Source organism: Rutilus rutilus (assembly GCF_951802725.1).
Source record: "Rutilus rutilus genome assembly, chromosome: 5".
Taxonomy (NCBI): Eukaryota; Metazoa; Chordata; class Actinopteri; order Cypriniformes; family Leuciscidae; genus Rutilus; species Rutilus rutilus.
The window spans coordinates 13,533,498-13,552,653 of NC_140213.1; the positions used below are offsets into that span (position 1 = coordinate 13,533,498).

General features: G+C 38.9%; 2 protein-coding genes across 3 annotated transcripts in view; one reads left to right on the forward strand and one right to left on the reverse strand.

Annotated features, from left to right (window-relative positions):
- Positions 1-7,763, forward strand: part of gse1b (Gse1 coiled-coil protein b) — a 268,293-nt gene extending 260,530 nt beyond the window's left edge. For both annotated transcript variants that reach the window (XM_084408577.1, XM_084408578.1), the window contains exons 15-17: positions 3,455-3,757; positions 3,918-4,021; positions 5,691-7,763. In XM_084408577.1, coding sequence (XP_084264703.1) covers positions 3,455-3,757; positions 3,918-4,021; positions 5,691-5,828 — 545 coding nt within the window. In that variant the 3' untranslated portion in view covers positions 5,829-7,763. The remainder of the gene's footprint in view (positions 1-3,454; positions 3,758-3,917; positions 4,022-5,690) is intronic.
- A 772-nt stretch (positions 7,764-8,535) lies between these two features.
- On the reverse strand, positions 8,536-15,729 carry gins2 (GINS complex subunit 2). The gene is made up of 5 exons (XM_084408581.1): positions 15,601-15,729; positions 14,807-14,921; positions 14,622-14,721; positions 11,717-11,843; positions 8,536-8,956 (listed from the first exon to the last, which is right to left on the reverse strand). The coding sequence occupies exons 1-5, from the start codon at positions 15,688-15,690 to the stop codon at positions 8,840-8,842; spliced, it is 549 nt and encodes a 182-aa protein (XP_084264707.1). The 5' UTR covers positions 15,691-15,729; the 3' UTR covers positions 8,536-8,839.
- Positions 15,730-19,156: the final 3,427 nt, after the last annotated feature.

Sequence of the window (19,156 nt, forward strand, 5' to 3'; positions counted from 1 at the left end):
AATAAAGGTATGAATCACTGTCTCCAAATCTTTTACTGTTAAAAATGCTTTTAATTTCGCAATAGATCTCAAATGATAAAAGCTACTCTTCACCACTGAGTTAATTTGTTTGTCAAATTTATCAAAAATCACTCCCAAATTTTTGGTATAAGCATGAGAATTCCCACTTAAAGGACCCAGTTGTTTTTTAATCTGTATATTAGAAGCTGGTGATCCAAAAACTACAATTTCGGTTTTAGAGTCATTCAGTGTTAAAAAATTAGCTGCCAGCCAGCCTCTTACCTCCTCAAGACAGTTCAACAAAGACTTTATGTCATAATTATCCCCATTTTTCAAAGGGAGATACACCTGTGTATCATCCGCATAAAAGTGATATGGAATATTGTGCTTTCGAAAAATCGAGCCTAAAGGGAGCAAATACAGCGAAAACAACAGCGGGCCCAAAATAGACCCCTGAGGTACACCACAAGTTAATGGTACAGAAGAGGAAGAAAAATTCCCAACCTCCACAGAAAATGTTCTATCAGAAAGATTTAAACCAATTCAATGCGGTACCTTGAATTCCTACGCAGTTACTCAACCGCTCAAGCAAGATAGCATGGCCAATGGTATCAAATGCAGCACTGAGGTCCAGAAGGAACAAAATTGCACAGTTACACGAATCCACAGCCAGCAAAAGATCATTCAACACCTTCAGCAAAGCTGACTCTGTACTGTAATGTTGTCTGAAACCAGACTGAAATTTGTCTAATAAATTATTCTCACTTAAAAATACCGTCAATTGATGGAAAACAGCCTTTTCCATTACTTTTGATAAAAATGGTCATTTTGAAATTGGACGATAGTTGTCTAAAATTTAAGGATCTGAACTGGCCTTTTTGCGGAGTGGATTCACTACTTCATGTTTCAGGATTGATGGAACAGTACCTTGAGATAGGCTGCTATTTATAATAGTTAAAACAAAAGGTTCAACTACACATAACACTTCCCTAAAAAGACGTGGAGGCACCACATCCAAGGAGCAAGAGGAAAGCTTCATTTTATTGAAAAGCTCAACAAGAAAAGTAGAAGAAATAGGCTCAAACTCAGTTAAGCAGGCCGAACATGGGTCATTAAAAAGTGCGTTCAAATCAAACTTGGGGATACAAGAACGAATAGTATTCATTTTATCCACAAAAAAATTCAAAAATGAATCACAAATTGTAGGTGTAGCATCAGGAAATGAGAGTGAATTTGGATTTAGTACATTATGTATTGTACTAAACAGAGTCTTTGGACTGTGAGCATGCTTTGCTATCAGGTTAGAAAAATATTTTTCCCTAGCAGCCTTAACAGAGTGCTGGTAGCTCACCATGCAATGTTTCATAATTTCATAGGATACTTGGAGCTTATCTTTCTTCCACGTTCTTTCTGCTTTCCTCCATTCCTGTCTGGAGGCACGAGTATCCTTGTTAAGCCAAGGTTGCAACCTTAACTTAGGTTTCTTAATTTTAAATGGAGCAACTACATCCAAAACATTACCACACAGAGTGTTAAAATAATTAAGTTGATCATCAATAGACATCTCTGAAAATGAAGACACAGTAAGGCAAGCATCACTAAAAAATGCATCTTCGAAATGTTTAGATGTAGCAGAATTAACAGACCGGATTGGATGATCACAAGACTTGACATTAACCTTTGAAGTATTGAGTACAGTGTTAAACAATACTGGCTTATGATCTGATACACAGATTTCATCAATCTCTATATTACTGACAGAGAGACCTGCTGAAATCACCAAATCAAGAGTATGGCCTTGTTTATGAGTAGCTTCTGTGATGGACAAAGTGAGATTAAACGAGTCAATAATTTGAAGAAATTCCTTAACCAAAGGATGAGAGGGACAACACACATGTATATTAAAATCGCCTAAAATTAATAGTTTGTCAAAATACGGTACCATAGAAGATAAATCTGAAAATTCCTGCAGAAACATCTTATTATAATAGGGAGGTCGATAAATCAAGGCACAGAGAAGGGCATTCTAAAGTACTTGAACTTCAAAACTGCTAAAATTATCCACTGATAATAAGCGGCACTTAAAAGTGTTCTTAAAAATTGTAGCTACTCCCCCCCCCCACCACGACCCGATGTCCTAGGAGAACTGACAAAATTACAGTCATCAGGTGCCGCTTCGGCAAGAGGGCCAAGTTCATCACAATTTAACCAAGTTTCAGTTATAAACAAAAAATCCATATCACGTGATGAAAAGAAGTCATTAATTAAAAATGTCTTATTTGAAATCGATCTTACGTTCAACAGAGCCATCTTTACAGTCGTTGGTTCCGTAGATTGAGTCAGTGATGCTTCTGTGCTGCCGCTCAACATCTGTGAAGGAGCGCGATCAAGAGTTCCGAAGTTTACCCCAGCCTGCGGGCTTGATTTTAAAAATGCTTGATCCGGTAACAGTCTGTACGCCAAATCCAAGTGCTGTGGCCAGAGAGGTACGAGGCACGAAGGTCTTAACTCAGATGTATTAAAGTAATAGAGTAATCTATCGTTAGAGACGTAGGCGAGAGAAGTAGCAGAGAGAGATTCCAATGGTTCAACACGATTGCGACGAGCTTTCCTTAATCACACCATAGTGCCACCACGCTTCCCGCGTCTTCTCGCCCGTCTCCTTCTGTGCAAAGAACAGCCTGGGACTCGACAAATGTCCGATGGAAGCCGGGCTAAGAACGGCGGATTAGAAGATCCGCGTTCTCGTTCATCATAACCATCGCGGCGATAGTCTACAGCCAGAGTATGAATGTCAAGAAGAAATTGGCGATCATATGTAATTAAAGATGTAGCTTTATGTGCTGACAGGCACATGAACAACACAGTTACGAACAGAAACAGCGGGACACACTGCACACACATAGAACGACGGCCTGCCGATGAACACACTGGGAGCCTTCAGATAAGAATTGCTTTGTTTCAACTCCTTATGTAGGCAATATTTTAGGGCATCATTGGTGACGCAAAGGCTGTTGCAAAAGGTAGGGAGCATAATTAAGCTGCCTTCTATGGTACTTAGTAGTTCTATTTAAGTTTTATGTAGGCTGTAGATAGCAAGGCACAGCATTCCTGCAGCTCAGCTGGTGGAGCAGCGTTTCTCAAAATCTGTTTTCCTGAAGGTACACACCAACATTTTGGATGTCTCCCTTATAGAACCCATCTATTTCAGGTCTTCAAGTCTTTACTGAGCTGAATCAGGTGTGTTCGAGCAAGAAGAGTTAAAAAATGTGCACTGTTGTTGTGTCTCCAGGAACAGGGAGACACTGTGTTAGTAATGTGGCTCGATTACTAGAGAACATTTAGCATAAATGAGCAGAGCTTTAGGATTCATTTCAACATTTTGTGGTGCTCAGTGTGAACAGGTCTATCTTCTGAGCAGCTAATAGAATCAAAACTCCTCTTCCTCTATCAGGTGGTACCTTGGTCATGTCAGAACAGAACCATGCAGTGGATTCATCTGTGCATTATAACATTCCTGAGCTCCAGAGCACACCAGGCCGGTCCAAGCCCCACCCCCACCCACACCCCCACCCACACCCACCCTCATCTCAGCCCAACGGACAGCACTGCCCCCCACAGCCCTCCCACCAGGAGATCTCTGCAGAGGAGTCCAACGAAGAGGATGAGGAAGATGACACCGAGGACGACGAGCCCTCCACATCCAGGTGGCAGGGCATTGAAGCCATATTTGAAGCGTATCAAGAGTACACAGAAGGTAAGATATGTGCTCTCTTGGGCACCACTCGGTACTGTTGCATGATGGATATCATAGTTCTTTTCAGCAGAGGAGCAGCTCAGCAAATTCCTAAGTTGTGGTGTGCTGGTGTATGTGATGCCAGGCTTACCTCTCCCTGTATCTTTCACTCTGTCTCTAGAGCAAAGCATTGAGCGACAGGTTCTTCACAGTCAGTGCAGACGGCTGGAGGTGCATCACTATAATCTCAGTGTAACTGCTGAACAGCTCTCACACTCAATGGGGGTAAGAAACACTCAAACGCTAACCTCTTTGACTTAATTTGTACCTGATATTAATTTCCATTTACTTGCCATTTCCATTTGGTATGAACATGCATTCCAAATGTGTCTCCTGTGACCACTTGTGGTTGGATTTTGCCAAGACACTCCCCCTTATTCCGTCACACTCTACATCACTTTTGCAGGAAGCATATAAAAGCAATAAGGACACATTTAGGACAGATTGCATTTCCACTACAAATTCGGTGTGGTCACACTAATTTCTGATGACCTCCCATATGTTATGTTAATGTTCTGTGTAAAGATTATCGAAACATCAGATTTAGCTCTGACAACCTGTGATCTGATCACAAAAAAATGTATAAACAGTCTTTGAATAAAGAATGTAGTGTTAATATCTGTGGTCAAACTCACATACCAGTAGTTGTCTAGTAACTCTGAAGACCTTGATTAGCTTGCACAAGTGTCTTTGATTAGGGTTGAAGTTAAACTTTGCAGGGTAGTGGCCCTCCTGGGTTGGATTTGTGGAACCCTGTTCTAAATTGTACATCATCTATACATCAGGGGTTCTCAACTCTGGCACTCGAGGTCCACTTTCCTGCAGAGTTTAGCTCCAACCCTTTTAAACACACCTGAACAAGCTAATCTGATGTCTTCAGGATTACTACAGTGTTACTAGCAGGTGAGTTTGATCAAGATTGGAGCTAAACCTAAAGTGGACCTCATGGGCTGGATTTGAGAACCCCTGCTATAGATTTTTTATTTGTTTATACTGCACACTACTCTGCTATCCTCTACATTAGTGTAGTCCTGGGTTAGAAATCAATATGAGTTTGGGGCAAAATTGGCACCAAAATTAAAAATGCGCAATTAAACTAAATCTATTACAGCTGTCGCAATTAAAGCGGAATGTGAAAATGAAGGAAACGCATCGATTGTGGCATTACATTTACAACTGCTCATGTTGCATCAGACTCTTTTTACACGTTTTTTTGCAACATTGAGCATTATAACCAATCACGCTATATTTTCATTCGCCTTTGTCGTCTTTGGCTTTTGGCTTGCTTAGTTGGGGACACTTAATATTCAACAATATTATTGATCTGCCTGCATTGACACCATTATATGAGAACTGAACTGAGATGGACGATTGGCATCACTGTTTTCTCTAGAGCTTCGAACAATAGCTTTAAAACCATGTCAGTGGGCAGTAGATTATTTGTCTCTCCTCATCTCCATCACTCTCTTTTTCTTTGCTTTTAATTATTTTGACATTGATGAGCAGTGACAGACCAATGAGGCTCAGCTGAACACACACAACACACCCTGTCCTCTGTTTCTGAAGTGCGCTCTGCTCGGCGCCGCTGCGGATTGAAGAACGCGCTGATTATAACAAGACGGGCCGAAGCCTGTTGCCGGTTTCATGTTTTAAAGGGGACTGAAACAATCACGAATGGGCTGGGCAGAAGAGCGCCTAGTGACGCCCATGTAGCCAGAACATGACGTGCCATTCTCCCAAACATAAAAACCTGTTTTATGCATTCTATTAATCAACATTAATAATCATTAACAATATCAAGAGCAACAATTATTCAGTCATACTATTGCTGCCCTACCCTGTAATGAGTTCCTTTTATAATGGCTTATAGTTAATGTGTGTATTTTGTCTGTAGGAGCTAATGGCTCAGAAGCAGAAGCTGGCGGCCGAGAGGGAGAACCTACAGGCAGAGCTGGAGCACTTTAAGAAGTGCCTGACATTGCCTCAGAGCCCCTGGTCTAGGGCTCACTTCAAGGGCTATCCACCCAGGTGACATCCTTCGGCACCACCAACCACCCACTTAGACCACCCCCCCCACATCTCTCCCAATCCATCCACTCGGAGAGCCTGAAGAGCGTTAGTGAGGAACAGAAGATCTGGCCCACCAATTTGCCATCCACTGACCTGCCCTCCGACGTCATCCTGTGAGCAAAATCACCCACGAACACTTACACGTCACGGCCTCCGAATGCATCTAATTCACAGGGAATGCCATACCCTCAATGCTCATTGAGAAAGAAGTACGCCAGTTGAAACACATCCATCTCTTTCCCATGGAGGTCATGCCTAGAAATGCACTTAAAGACAAAACCTGAGGAACTATCTGGAGGTACTGTGTTATGACAGATGACTCTTTTAAATCTAGGGAAGGAAAAAAAAACATCAGATAAATAAAGGAAAAATGTTTTATTTCAAGATTTAGAATAAAGTTTTTTAAAGAGGTGCTTCAGCATTGTATTGTAAATAATTTCAAAACAACAATGAAAAAAAAAAAGAATTTTGTATGTTTTTAATTACTTAAACCATTGTTCTTTGGAAGAAAAAAGCCTGCCATTGTTTTTCTAATATATTAATGCTTTTTGGCGTTAAGCAAAAGGTTCACTTTTAGTGTTTGCTCAGCTGCTGGTCAGAATAATCCTTTCAGGACTCGTGGAGTGATGGCATCACTTCCTTTTTGCCTGAACTACAGTAGCAACAGACCCAGGACCTACCGCCAACAGTTTCCTCCTATCCCACAAGGCCACGCATCATAGCATAACTTTAGCCCACTGATATGTATGACCCAGGATGTCTACTGTCATTTATCATTGCCTAGTGGTCACCCGTCTCTCAAAGTTCTGGACTGCTACACTGAGTTGATTTTTTTTTTTTTGTCATGAAGCAGCATGCAGCCTCTTTGGATTTCTGTTTCCTGCATTAAAGGGCATTTGTACTAAAACATGATTTTCTGATCTGTGTTCTTCACAGAGAGCTTAAGCGATGAGAGTCTGTCAGAGAAATTGACATGCACAAAAATTAAATCCACAAATGTTGTAAATGTACAGTAAGAATAATTATAATTTGTAATTTTCGCCATTGACAATTACTGTGCCAAAGTTTTAGGTGGCATGCCAAAAAAAAGTCAAAAGCAAAGCTTGATCAAGTCGATGAATTGAGTCTGTCCTGCTGTAGTTGGAAAATTCCAAGTTTTTCCAAAGAAAGTCTGCTCTGTCTGAAGACGTTCTTGTTTGCCAAGTTTTTATACCATTGCTTATCAATGACGCATTTTAACAAGACCACGAGTCATTGACAAAAACCATGAATATGGGCCTTAAAAACATTTATGAACTCTGACTGCCTGTAATCTTTTATTTTCTACCTTTTTATACTATTGTTAAGATGATGTAGAACCTGGGAATGACGCACCTGTTTGTTTTCCTGGCACTTATCCTGACCCGTCGCGTGTGCTGCTGCATGTATCTCATGTATACAGCACTGCGTTACAGCATGCAGTTACAGAACGACCACATGCCATTTTTTTTCCAATTCAAATTCAGTGCAAGGTTAAAACACACAAGTGTCTCAAATGCATCTTGTTGAAGCACAGGTGAGGACTTTGGTTGCACTGTCATTTATTTCAGCCATGCTGACCCCGAGCAGGCATGCCATCAGTTTGATCGCTGTGTGTGTATCTGCTTCACCTGAAGCACTACCACTGCCTGATGAGCGCAGATACAAACCTGCCCAACACACACACATGCACACAATGGAGGACGTTAGATGCTGTGAAACCAATGTTTGTTTTTTTTTTTTTTTTTTTTCTTTTTTTTTTTAAATGTACTTGTTTGAATTCATTGTAATGTAATATATTCTTTGTTGAGTGTAGTAATTAGGTATTTATGGATATATTGCTGTAATTTCAGACAAAAAATTAAATATTTCAAAAACGTGTTTGCCACATGTGGATTTCTTTCATTAATGTGCTCATTTTTATAAAACCAACATTGCTGTAGTTTGAACTCTCCAGAGCCAGGCTTTAGGAGTAGTGTGTGACAGCACCTCAAGAACTTATACTGAGCTGATAAACATTAATAAGCATTACAAGATTCCCACACCTGTCACTTTTTGACCAATGCTATTATAACTGATTGTCCATTTTTCAAAACAGAGAACACTTTGCACACCATTTTTTCCCAAAGCAGATATTCTCTCTCTTCAAAAATTCCAGAAACACTTCAAACCTCAAAATCATCCAGTCATCACACTGACCTTAAAAACATGGAACGATTCAGCAACACCACCAGCATTTATTTAACCGGAATTGCAAATCTTGCAAAACATAGCCTTAACAGAATTGTCACACAGTAGGCCTATGCAATATATATATCAATATATAGGAAGCGATTGCCTGATGAAACAATATTCAGGAATGACACATCATTAATGTGTTGATAATATTATTTTCACCTTTATGAGGAAAATAATTCTGTTTTGGCTTTAAAGTCAGGGTGAAGTGACGGACAGTAGTGAGTCAACAGTGAGATGGGATGGACTTCATTGGAGTGGTGAAACTGTCCCATTCAAATGCCCAAAATGTTTCCATTTTTCTTAGATCAACCTTTTTTCGATTCAGATCGTGAATATTCTTCAGTAAGCTATAACTACAAATTAAACATTGTGGTTTAATTCCTGTTTTTGTGCATACAATTGCCAGAAAAATGTATAAAAATACTTTTTAATTTATTTAGACAAAAAAATCTCCATTACATACAAACATTGATTAAAGGTTTTTACTAGTCCGGACAGCTACAGTAACAGTGCAGCATCAGTCACTATTTAAATGCCGAGCAACAGCAGTGGTCATGAGTTCAGATATGATTCTGCTCTTCAGACAATCAACAGTAATCTTTTCAAACATCTGTTCCATAACACAAATTTCAGTCCTATTTTATGGTTCACCACATATAACACGAAAAATGACGGATATCAATCTGGTAGAGAATGTCTCCAGTATTTCCTAACGTCTCAGTAGTCCTTACTTCTGCCCGGCTGCAAGTTTGAGCGCAGTTTATACATGTAGTTCAGAGAATCCAGCAGAAATGAGCGTGTGGTGTTGATCTCCATTAGCGTGAGGTTATCCAGCTAAAGAGATGGAGAGAATGAAGGTTTATCAATCAACTGACATCTCAATTTGACTGAATCGCACAAGTTAAAGAGAATTAATAAATCACCATGGTATAACATTACGAATATTTACAGTTTACCCTGCCAAATTGGAACTATACCCACTGCTTACCAGAAAAGGGACATTAACTCTTTCCCCACTAGTATTTTTGAAAAAAAGTTGCCAGCCTCCACCAGCACTTTTGATCGTTTTCATAAAAGTGTCATGGCCCCCAGAATATTTTGTCGTATGAATATCTGAATATGCAAAAGAGCAGACTCAATGCTTTAAAAAAAAAAAAAAGGAAATGAAAAACCTGTTTTATTCTAGCTTTATAAATTCCTTTTTTTATCAACACTTGAATATAAGTTTCATTAAAAAAAAAAAGGAAAATTTTAAGCAAAAAGCTGAGAAAATCGTGTTTTTGTCAAAGACTGCATCTGGATGGGATTCAGAAAGATGATCTAAACATAGATGGAGTAAATTGAGTCCATCAACACCGCCTAAGCTTCACAATCCTATAGCTTGTCCTGGGACGACAGTTCATTCAGTAACACTAGGGGTGGGGGGAAAAAATCGATTCTTAGAAGCATCGCGATGCGGACGTGGACGATTCTGAATCGATTCACAAATGTCAAAAATCGATTTTCAAAAAAAAAAAAAAACGTAATATTGACGGAATCACATTCACTGTGGCGTGCACATAACAGAGACACATGATGGTTAGGGTGACCAGACGTCCCCGAAAAATTCGGGACAGTCCCGAAATCTAAGCTGTTGTCCCGAATCCGGCCCTAATTTTCCCGAAAATTATACTAAAGCAAATTCTTGAGTAGCCTAGTTATTGTCTGATAAAACATAAAAAACTGTCCGTGGAGGTTAAGTCGTCCTGCACGGCTGCTCATTGGCTGCAGCATCTTTTTTTCTTTTTTTGAAGTTCTACAAAGATACCAGTCGCGAATTTAAATGCATTGATAAGCGAGCGCAAGTTGCCGCAGCCGCGAGTAGGCTACAGTGAATGTGCAGGCTGCCAGTCGTAAAGGAGTGATTGATTGGTCACGGCACTGTGTGCAAAAAAATACTTCGGCCTAATGTCTGATGTCGGGTTACACAAAGCAAATCATATACACAATTATTTAGTTTTCTTATTTAATTACAGACAATTTAGTCGTAATAATAATTTTGGCATAAGGCTTATTAGCGTTAGGCTATAGTCTGAAAGGTGTGATTTACGCACTGTTACAACAGTCTTCTTTTTTTTTTCTTTACAATGACATTTGAGTTCATGATTTTAATGTTGTTTTTTTGTGGCAGACTAAAGACTAATGACAGACTGTTGATCTTTAAACAAAAATATGTTTGGTTCAGGTTTGAAATTCATTATCTTTTATTATAGGCTATGTAGTCTACTATCATAGGACTGCCCCAAAACCTCCCCAAACCCCACACCCCGTCCTGTCCCGAATTTCAGCCAGTCTCATCTGGTCACCCTAATGATGGTTGAGCGCCAAATTCGAACGGCACCCTCTTCGTTAAAAGCTAACGTATGGAAAATTGGCAATTTCATTGTTACCAATTTAGCATTTTTTGTATGAGAGCTGCTTTCTGTATTGTTTAGTTTTCACATCAATATGCAGTAAACCGATCTGTTATACGTACGTTATACTGCCCACCACAGTCACAGTGTGTATCAGTGCAGTGCCAGTCACAAAAAGTTACATTTTGACTGCTCTCTGCAGATGTTCATTCACTCTTTTTGTATAAGCTGTTTTTGACAGTCAAAATCTGATCTGAAGTCATAACTCTTTATTATTTAGTTGTGTATAAGAGCGGCTTTGTATGTTACTAATTATTCAGAATATGCGTAAGTCCACAAGCATTATTTTGTATGAGAGCTGCTGGTACATAATTCTATATTTTTGAACGAAAACTGTTTGTGATTTTGCTACAGCAAAATGTTTTTTTGTCTGAAGGATTATATTGCTCATTGGAAATAACAGGAGGATGTTGGCTAGAAGTCTATTATTAAATGCTAGAGATTCAGAATATGCTGAAGTTTGCATTCATTTACTACAAGTATGCTGCTAGTACAGGCACACATTTATTTTCCTGTTGGTTCTTTGCAATGTTGGGACATATGCTGGCAAATGTAACCTTACAGTTGACTAGCCAAATCACTTCCATTTGTTTTATTAATAAAATGAATATAGGAAGTATTGGAAGTAAATTCGTTATGGGTTATCATAAATACTTTGCTTTAAAAGTACCAAGTAGTCAAAAAAAAAAAAAAAGATGCATCGTTAATCGTTACCCTCTGAATCATAATCGAATCGAATCGAATCGTGAGGTGCCTAGAGATTCCCACACCTAAGTAACACATTAGGCAGTTTTGATTTATATGCTGCTTTTTAATGCTGATGATCACGTCATTTTACCTATAGCATATGTAAGCAGATGCATCGCTTGTTCTTCTTCACATGTGTTTTGATCAGGAGATTCATTGCTCTTTCAGAAGATGTGTCATAGCGCCCCCTAACGTATAACAGTGAAAACACGGAAAGCTGGACATTTTCGTCAGTAGCGGGGAAAGAGTTAAACAGAATTTTCAGCTTCCAAGATGACAATGAATTACGAAAAAAAAAAAACTGAAACGTTCAGTACTCAAACCCTCCTCCACAGTCCAACAAGAGCATTAATTAAAGCTAAACTTGGTTCTGATCCACTCATGTCAACTTTACCTGCGCGTGAGCCTCCTGCTGGCTGATGAAGCTGTCAGCAGAAAGTCTCAGTTTGGCCACGCGTGTATCCCAGATGTCCTTGACCAGCGTTCGGATCTCATCGGCTTTGGGGATGTTATCTGCAGCACTGCACACAATAAAACACTATTTCAATACTTTAAAAGCAAAATTTGAAACTTTTAATAATACATAGGGTGTGCATAAACCACCCCATTATTAGCTTAAGTTGCATTACCATGAAGATTATGAAAATGTGGAAATATTTGTTTTAAAGCTTGGGTCTGCAGTTTTTTAAAGAGGCTAGCAATAGCAAGCTAGCTTTGAAAGCCTAAAAAGGGGAAAAGATCCCGCCCTCCCTTCAGAACGCTCTCCGAAGCCACGCCTCCAAAACGCACGGATGCGTGTGATCACGATTCTGAACAGACAACAAAACAAGATTTTCCATCCTTCTTTAAAATTAGGTAGTATTGGCAACATCAATTCGAGGTAATGTCATCTCTAAACTAGACTAAATTGACAGTCATGCTAAAAGTGTGTTGTTTTAATAAAGGTAGTCTTAAGGGCTGTTCACACTAAGAACTATAATGATAACTATGATGACAACTAGGCTATATTTGCGCCCACACCAACTAACGATAACGGTCTGTTTATTCTATTCGGTGTGTACAACATCATTGAACATGTTTTTGCTGTTGTTGTTGCATTTACACGGCTTTAACCAGCAGATCTCCTCAGCATGCTATGTTTTGTAATCGATCTAATAATCTAACAGTGAATGTAGCTGACGTAGTCAATATAGTGGAATAAAAACAACACCTAAATGAGTCTTTTTCACCGCAACTTCAAACAGCAAGACAATGTTGTTGAAACGAGCGCTGGATACCAGCGGTAATTCTTTACACCATTTATTCAGAGGGTCTAAACGATTGTTTTCCATATCCATTTTCTTGCAAAGGGGCTTGACTTGTCAAACAGTGGTGGATTAATCTGGAACTCTGCGTTTAACTTCTCCGCAATGTCATCTGCCATTTTAAATGTGCAAGCTCTTAAATTAGAATGGATTCAGATTGGCTGTCAGTGTTTTTTCTTTCACCAGCTGGAAAAAAATCGTTCCGAAAGTGTGATCCCAACGATATTGTTCTCTATATCGTTATCGTATAGCTGTGGTGTGAACTCTGCTATTCTTTAATATTGAGAATGATTTTTAGAACTATTATCTTTATCGTTATAGTCCTTGGTGTGAACGGGCCTTTAGGCTTCGTGTTGAACAAAAAAAAAAGCCTACATTTAGTGTGTAATAATGACCGCAACCCTGTATTCTTATATCACCGACCCTGTTTTGACAAAGTAAATGGAGCAAATAGAAAATAATTCTGGGAGTTCATTGTTATTTGAAAGCATGTACGGGCATTATTATATTATGATATTACCATTATATAACCAGTGGCATAAATTACAATAATATCGTTTATCACAATTATTTCTGGGACAACATTTCGTCCAACAAAAAGTAGTTATCATGACAGGCCTAATTTAACTAAGTAATCACATTCAAATTCTGAACTCAATTTGCTTCCTTTAGTTTTTGGTGAAACTGAAGCTCAAGCTTGTGGTCCATCTGGATTTATCTGCCTGTAACATCAGAGCAGGGGCCTCATTTATAAACGTTGCGTACGCACAAAAGGCGGCGTACGCCGCTCTCTACGCAATAATTGGTATTTATAAAAAGCAAACTTGAGGGGAAAATGTGCGGTCCTTCACGCAAACTCTGACCCAGGCGTACGCACAAAAACGGGTGAAATGAGAAATGGCGACACCGTCGGCAGATGGAAGAAACACGTGAAAGTGTGTGAAACTGTAGACCGTTGTGTAAAAGAAATGGCAATACTGCCTCTCATAAATAACATGAAGACTTCACAAAGCAAGTCTTACAATTAACAGCCTACACGAACAGCCGTTTGATCGATCTGTAGTGTAAAACAAACGAAGATTACAACAGAAATGCAAATTAACACATATTTGCAAAAATATGTTCTGCAATAATATTGGCGTGTTATGCAATTCATCCTCATAACACATCTGTAGCTTGTCAGATGCAATCAAATGGATGGTAATAAAATGCCATGATGCCTTCACAATGCGTAATGACGCACAATGGCTGATCTTGCGCTCTTTGAAGATGTGGCAAATGGAAGGATTCGAAGTGAACGCATCTTCAGACAGCAAGAAGACTTTGAGGTCCGACCATTTCTTTTATTTCGGCCACGGTCCGAGGTTGTGAGGCTGCAGCATTAAAGGCGTCTGCAACCTTTTGCCACTCAAGTGCCTTTTTGGCATTATTAATGCCCACACTGTGCCCTCCAAACAACATTTTACTCCTCTTTTCCCCCTCGCCAATGATCATTTCTACTTCACATTGAGTGAAGTTACGTTTCTTGGTTTTCCTCTCTGTGTTTGCCATGATTTCGCAATCGATGAATATTAACTTGTGGGCGTTTCACGGACTATTTATGGGCAACTATGGGCGTGACATGAAGCCGCAAAAGCTGCGCTACATTTAGAATTGATTGTGATTTATTAAGGGAAAACTGCGTAGGATGTGCGTGCGCACGGTTTTATAAATCCGAATATTTCTGTGCGTACGCACGTCCTATGTTTCATCCGTACGCCACTTCCGACGCAAAGTTTTATAAATGAGGCCCTAGGTGCGCACCTTGTCTCCTTTGTCCCAAAACTAAAAATGTCATTTTATTCCACAGATCTTTGAGCAGAGCTAAAAATACATTCCTTATTAAGATGAATACAGATGACATCAAATAAACAGACATCATTTAAAAGCCACAAAACGGATTATGATTGCATGAGGTCTTTCATGTGAATATGCTGAAGGTGATCTGGTACTCACTGGTTGAGTAATAATTTAGTCAGCTCCATGTAATATGGACTCGGGATGGGAGTGAAAGTGTCTAGCTTTCTCTCCTGTTCACGGATCTCCTCTAGTTTGTCTGGAAAGGAAAAAATCATCTGGGTTTAGAGTTGGTTTCAGGAGAGATGGTGTGCCAGCCCAGCCGTGATTGTGATTGAACTCACCAGTGTCCATCCATTCTGGAGGAACTATCCTGCATTTCTGCCTTTGTTTAAGATTGAGGGCCAACCACACAGGAACTTCCACAGGCAGACCCGGATTAAATGGGCCCAGATCTCCCTGAAAGTTTGTATATAATAGCTTATACATCATGTCATGCACTTGATGCAGGGACCAATGAACACTGAAGATGCAGTGAGTGTGACTTACAGTATAACAAAATGTACGACACACAAACACAATAGCCTACAAAATTGAAGAATACTTTTACATCAAAGAATTATTTGGATTCATCTTTTCTTTTTTTCATTTTTTTCTTTAAAGTACTGACTGATGTTTCAGAGTGACCTCTTGCTTCCTCCATTTTCTTAGAATATTTTTGTGCTGGCTGTACAGGAATACAGGAATACTTCAAACGGTTTTGCAGCTTAATTTACAGAAGTCAGATTTGACTAAATATTAATACATGTAGTATACAGGAGCCACTGGTCCTCACTAGTTAAAAAGGCTCATAAATCGGTCAAAACATGTTTTGCACATGTTTCTGAGAGAAGTATGTTTAGAGGTAGGGGTCGGGGATGATTAAGCTGAATTAAATCAATGGAAGTTAACCTGACTGTTTTAATAAGTCACTCATATTTATTTTCTAGTTTAATATAAGATTCAGTCTCCCGCATATTGATAGCGGCTGAACCAAAATCATCATCAAAACATCAACAAGATATCAAAAACCTCATAACGCATAATCACACACGTAAAACACGGCCATATGCATGCTGTAGCTGTCATATTTACTCACCCCAATCAAATAGATTTTGTCGAGACTGAAGTTCGGGATGATTTTTACCATCTCTTTCTCTGCGAGAAACTCTACCTCCGCGGGATCCATTCTGTGCTGTGACAGTTTTCCCGCGTAACCCTCAGACGTGTGTCTATGACGTCAGGGAGGCGAGGCAACTAAAGGCAACACTTCAGAGCTGCCCTCTAACGGTCACTCCTGAACCTGCAGTTCTTATTCATTCACAGCACAGCACAATCTCACTATATTTGGGCCAGTCCTCCGAGTGCTATTTGATTGTTGTAACTCTTCCAATTAATAGGTGTCATTTGCTTGTTGTAACTATTTTAACTTTTAACTATTAAAAATATGTATTGGTCCATCTCAGATAACTTTAGTTTGTAGGTGGAAGATGGATGCATTTTTCTCAGTCTTGTTAACAAAACTCATGTCTTTTAAAAAGCATGTTTAAAAACATGTCTGCTAATTCCTTTGTTGTCTCCTCAAGGAGATGTTCATTTTAAATATATTGCTGGACTCGTGTTCAAATAATTGATATTTGCCACGAAACAAATCACTATATGCATGTAAGGTGTATTGGAACAATGGAAGTCTATGCGATGTTCTCACTAATATAGTGAAACACGTGAGCATGTGGGTTTTATGTGTTTTGTGTGTTTGTACCTACTTAACTATTTGGGAACAAAAGTGAGATAAACCTGGAAAAAAACTCCCAAAACCTCCTTTTGGGGACGTCCTCATTTGTATAAAAATAATAATAATTATATATATATATATGTATTTAAAATTTTTTAAAAATGCAGATAGTTTTCTGTAGCAGAGATAGAGATGGTAGCGGCCCAGATAGCAAATTGGCTTTGGGCCGGATCTGGCTAAATTTCGGCTGAGATTTTGGCCCACATACCGCATGGAATTACGGTCCAAGGTTGGCCCAAGTGCTGTTTGCCGAAAGTCAACCAGATCAATGCCGGAAGCAGACCAAAACTCACCCAGAGTTTTACAATGTACCCAGATATTATCCAGAACTGACCCAAAACAACGCCGTAATCCCCAGATGTCAGCCAGACAAAGGCCAAACTGCCACCAGCTTTACCCCAGAACTCAGCCACAACTTATCCAGAAAACAGCCATAACGGGGCCAATATTATACCAGTCCCCAAAACTGAACCAGAAATTATCCCTGTGTAATACTTATATATTGTGCAAGGAATAATAAAACAATGACACTACACAAATGCAAAGTACAGCATTTTATTGAGAGGGGAAGACAATCTCAGCCAGATAAATGGAACAATAAAAACTACGGGAAAAGACAAGATAAACCAATACTAGAGTAAGGCAAAACAAAAGCAACAAATATTCACAATACAAGAATACTAAAAAGACAGAGCACTAAATTAAAATGTTACAAAAATTAATGCAATTATGCAATTTAAAAAAAGTGTATGTGGCATGCTTAATGAAATACAGACACGAACCAAAATACGGTGGCCGAGAGATCTCAACGCATGCAAACAGGAAAAAACACCAGCAAACTAAGAAAACATCTTCATCAGTTTGACAACACACATGCTGAAAACACTCAACACAACCAAATACAAAAATGCGCAGCAAACAGCAAGAGACTTCAGCGTCCTGCAACAGAAGAAAACATGCAGGAAAAACACCAGCAAGTTAAGAAAACATCAGTTTCACAACACATGCTGCAAATACAATACAACCAATAAATAATAATAAAAAATAAATAATAAAAAAAACACTACTGTAGATATTTGCGTTGTTGGTCTGCCATTTGCAGCACGTTTGTGTTTTTGGTTGTGTTTTGCATATTTGCAGCACATGTGCCGTCAAACTGATGAAGATGTTTTCTAAATTTGCTTGTGTTTTTTCTATTTCCATGCGTTGTCTTCTGTTGCAGTGTGTTGAGCCCTCTCGGCCACCGTAAAAAAATGTTGTAACTTCTCAGTAATGATTTCATGTTTAAGTGTGTAACTCCATTAATTTGAATGGCATATTTAATCTAAATGTTTATATCAGAAGTAAAACATAGTTTAAATCATTATTTTATTTATTTAAACTGTTATTTGCGTCAGTTTCACTAAACGGCTCAACACGCTCGCTGGCGCGGACATTTAAGAAGGGATGGATATTTGCTTCAAGTGACAGGCTTGGTGAGTGAAATTATATTTGTATTATCTTTCTGTATATGTTTAATTTTCTTTAGATTTTCTGTCTAAAAGTGACCAAAAAGACATTTAACTCCAGCTCACCATCGGTGTCGCCAAACTGCTCCATCTCCAAAACGTTCGTACGCATGGGTCAGAGTTTGCGTGCAGGTGCGCAAATTTTCCGTCAAGTTTGTTTTTATAAATCACAACTTATGTGTCAGAAGTGGCGTACGCCTCTTTCAGGGCCTGTTTTGTGCGTACGCAATGGTTATAAATGAGGCCCCTAATGCGGACCTGCCCCTTGTGACGACCAACTGATGAATGTCAGTGAAGAACATGACTAGACAAGTCCTAGAGACAGCTCCCCTATGAAGACCTTGTCGACACACTACATTAAAGCCATCGGCTCAGGGGCCTCATTTATAAAACTGTGCGTAGGAACCTTACTAAAAGTGTACGTGCGCCCGAAAGCCAAAAATGGCGTACGCAAAAAAATATTCAGACTTATAAAACCGTTCGTACGCCAGAACCTGCGCAGAATTCACTTTATAAATCCCAGTCAGCGGAAGATTGTGCGCACATGCGTCTCCACCCCGAAATAACCATATATGGAGCTTACAACGCCTAGTTTTACTATGCAGATCCTCATCTACATATCATTTGCATATGATTATTCATCCACGTGATAACTTAAACGTTATCACGTGGATGAATAATCATATGCAAATGATATAAACGGTACAAGAAACATTACATTAATACAAATCAAGTAGTTGTCTATTCTTGCCTTGTTTTTGAATAGCCTACATAAATCAAATAGTGTAAAATACATTTCAGAGAAAGTTTTTCTCAATCTTTTCCACTTGCCGAATTGTATTTTTAATTGATTAATATTTTTAATGGAAACAGATAGGCCTTGGGCATTATTTGCACGAAACTATTTTCTCAGACAATCTGGAATTATCATGATAAGCAATTCTCTCTGTGGTTAAAACATTAAAGCACGCCACAGGAAAAGTGTTCAAAAACAATCGCATCCACAACAAATATTTCTAATGATTGAATTTAAAAAAATGTTGTAACTTCAGTAATGATTTCATGTTTAAGTGTTTAACTCCATTAATTTGAATGGCATATTTAATATAAATGTTTAAATCAGAAGTATTTTATTTATTTAAACTGTTATTTGCGTCAGTTTCACTAAACGACTCAACACGCTCGCTGCCGCGGACATTTAAGAAGGAATGGATATTTGCTTCAAGTGACAGGCTTGGTGATTGAAATTGTATTTGTATAATCTTTCTGTATATGTTTAATTTTCTTTAGATTTTCTGTATAAAAGTGACCAAAAATACATTTAACTCCAGCTCACCATCGGTGTCGCCAAA

Excerpts from the sequence above, each read along its gene's own strand:
- gins2 (XM_084408581.1), bottom strand. The coding sequence starts at position 15,690 with ATGGATCCCGCGGAGGTAGAGTTTCTCGCAGAGAAAGAGATGGTAAAA. Across the intron at positions 14,722-14,806 it reads TCCAGAATGGATGGACACTG|ACAAACTAGAGGAGATCCGT; the intron begins GTGAGTTCAATC and ends TTTCCTTTCCAG. Across the intron at positions 8,957-11,716 it reads AGCAGGAGGCTCACGCGCAG|CTGGATAACCTCACGCTAAT; the intron begins GTAAAGTTGACA and ends CCATCTCTTTAG.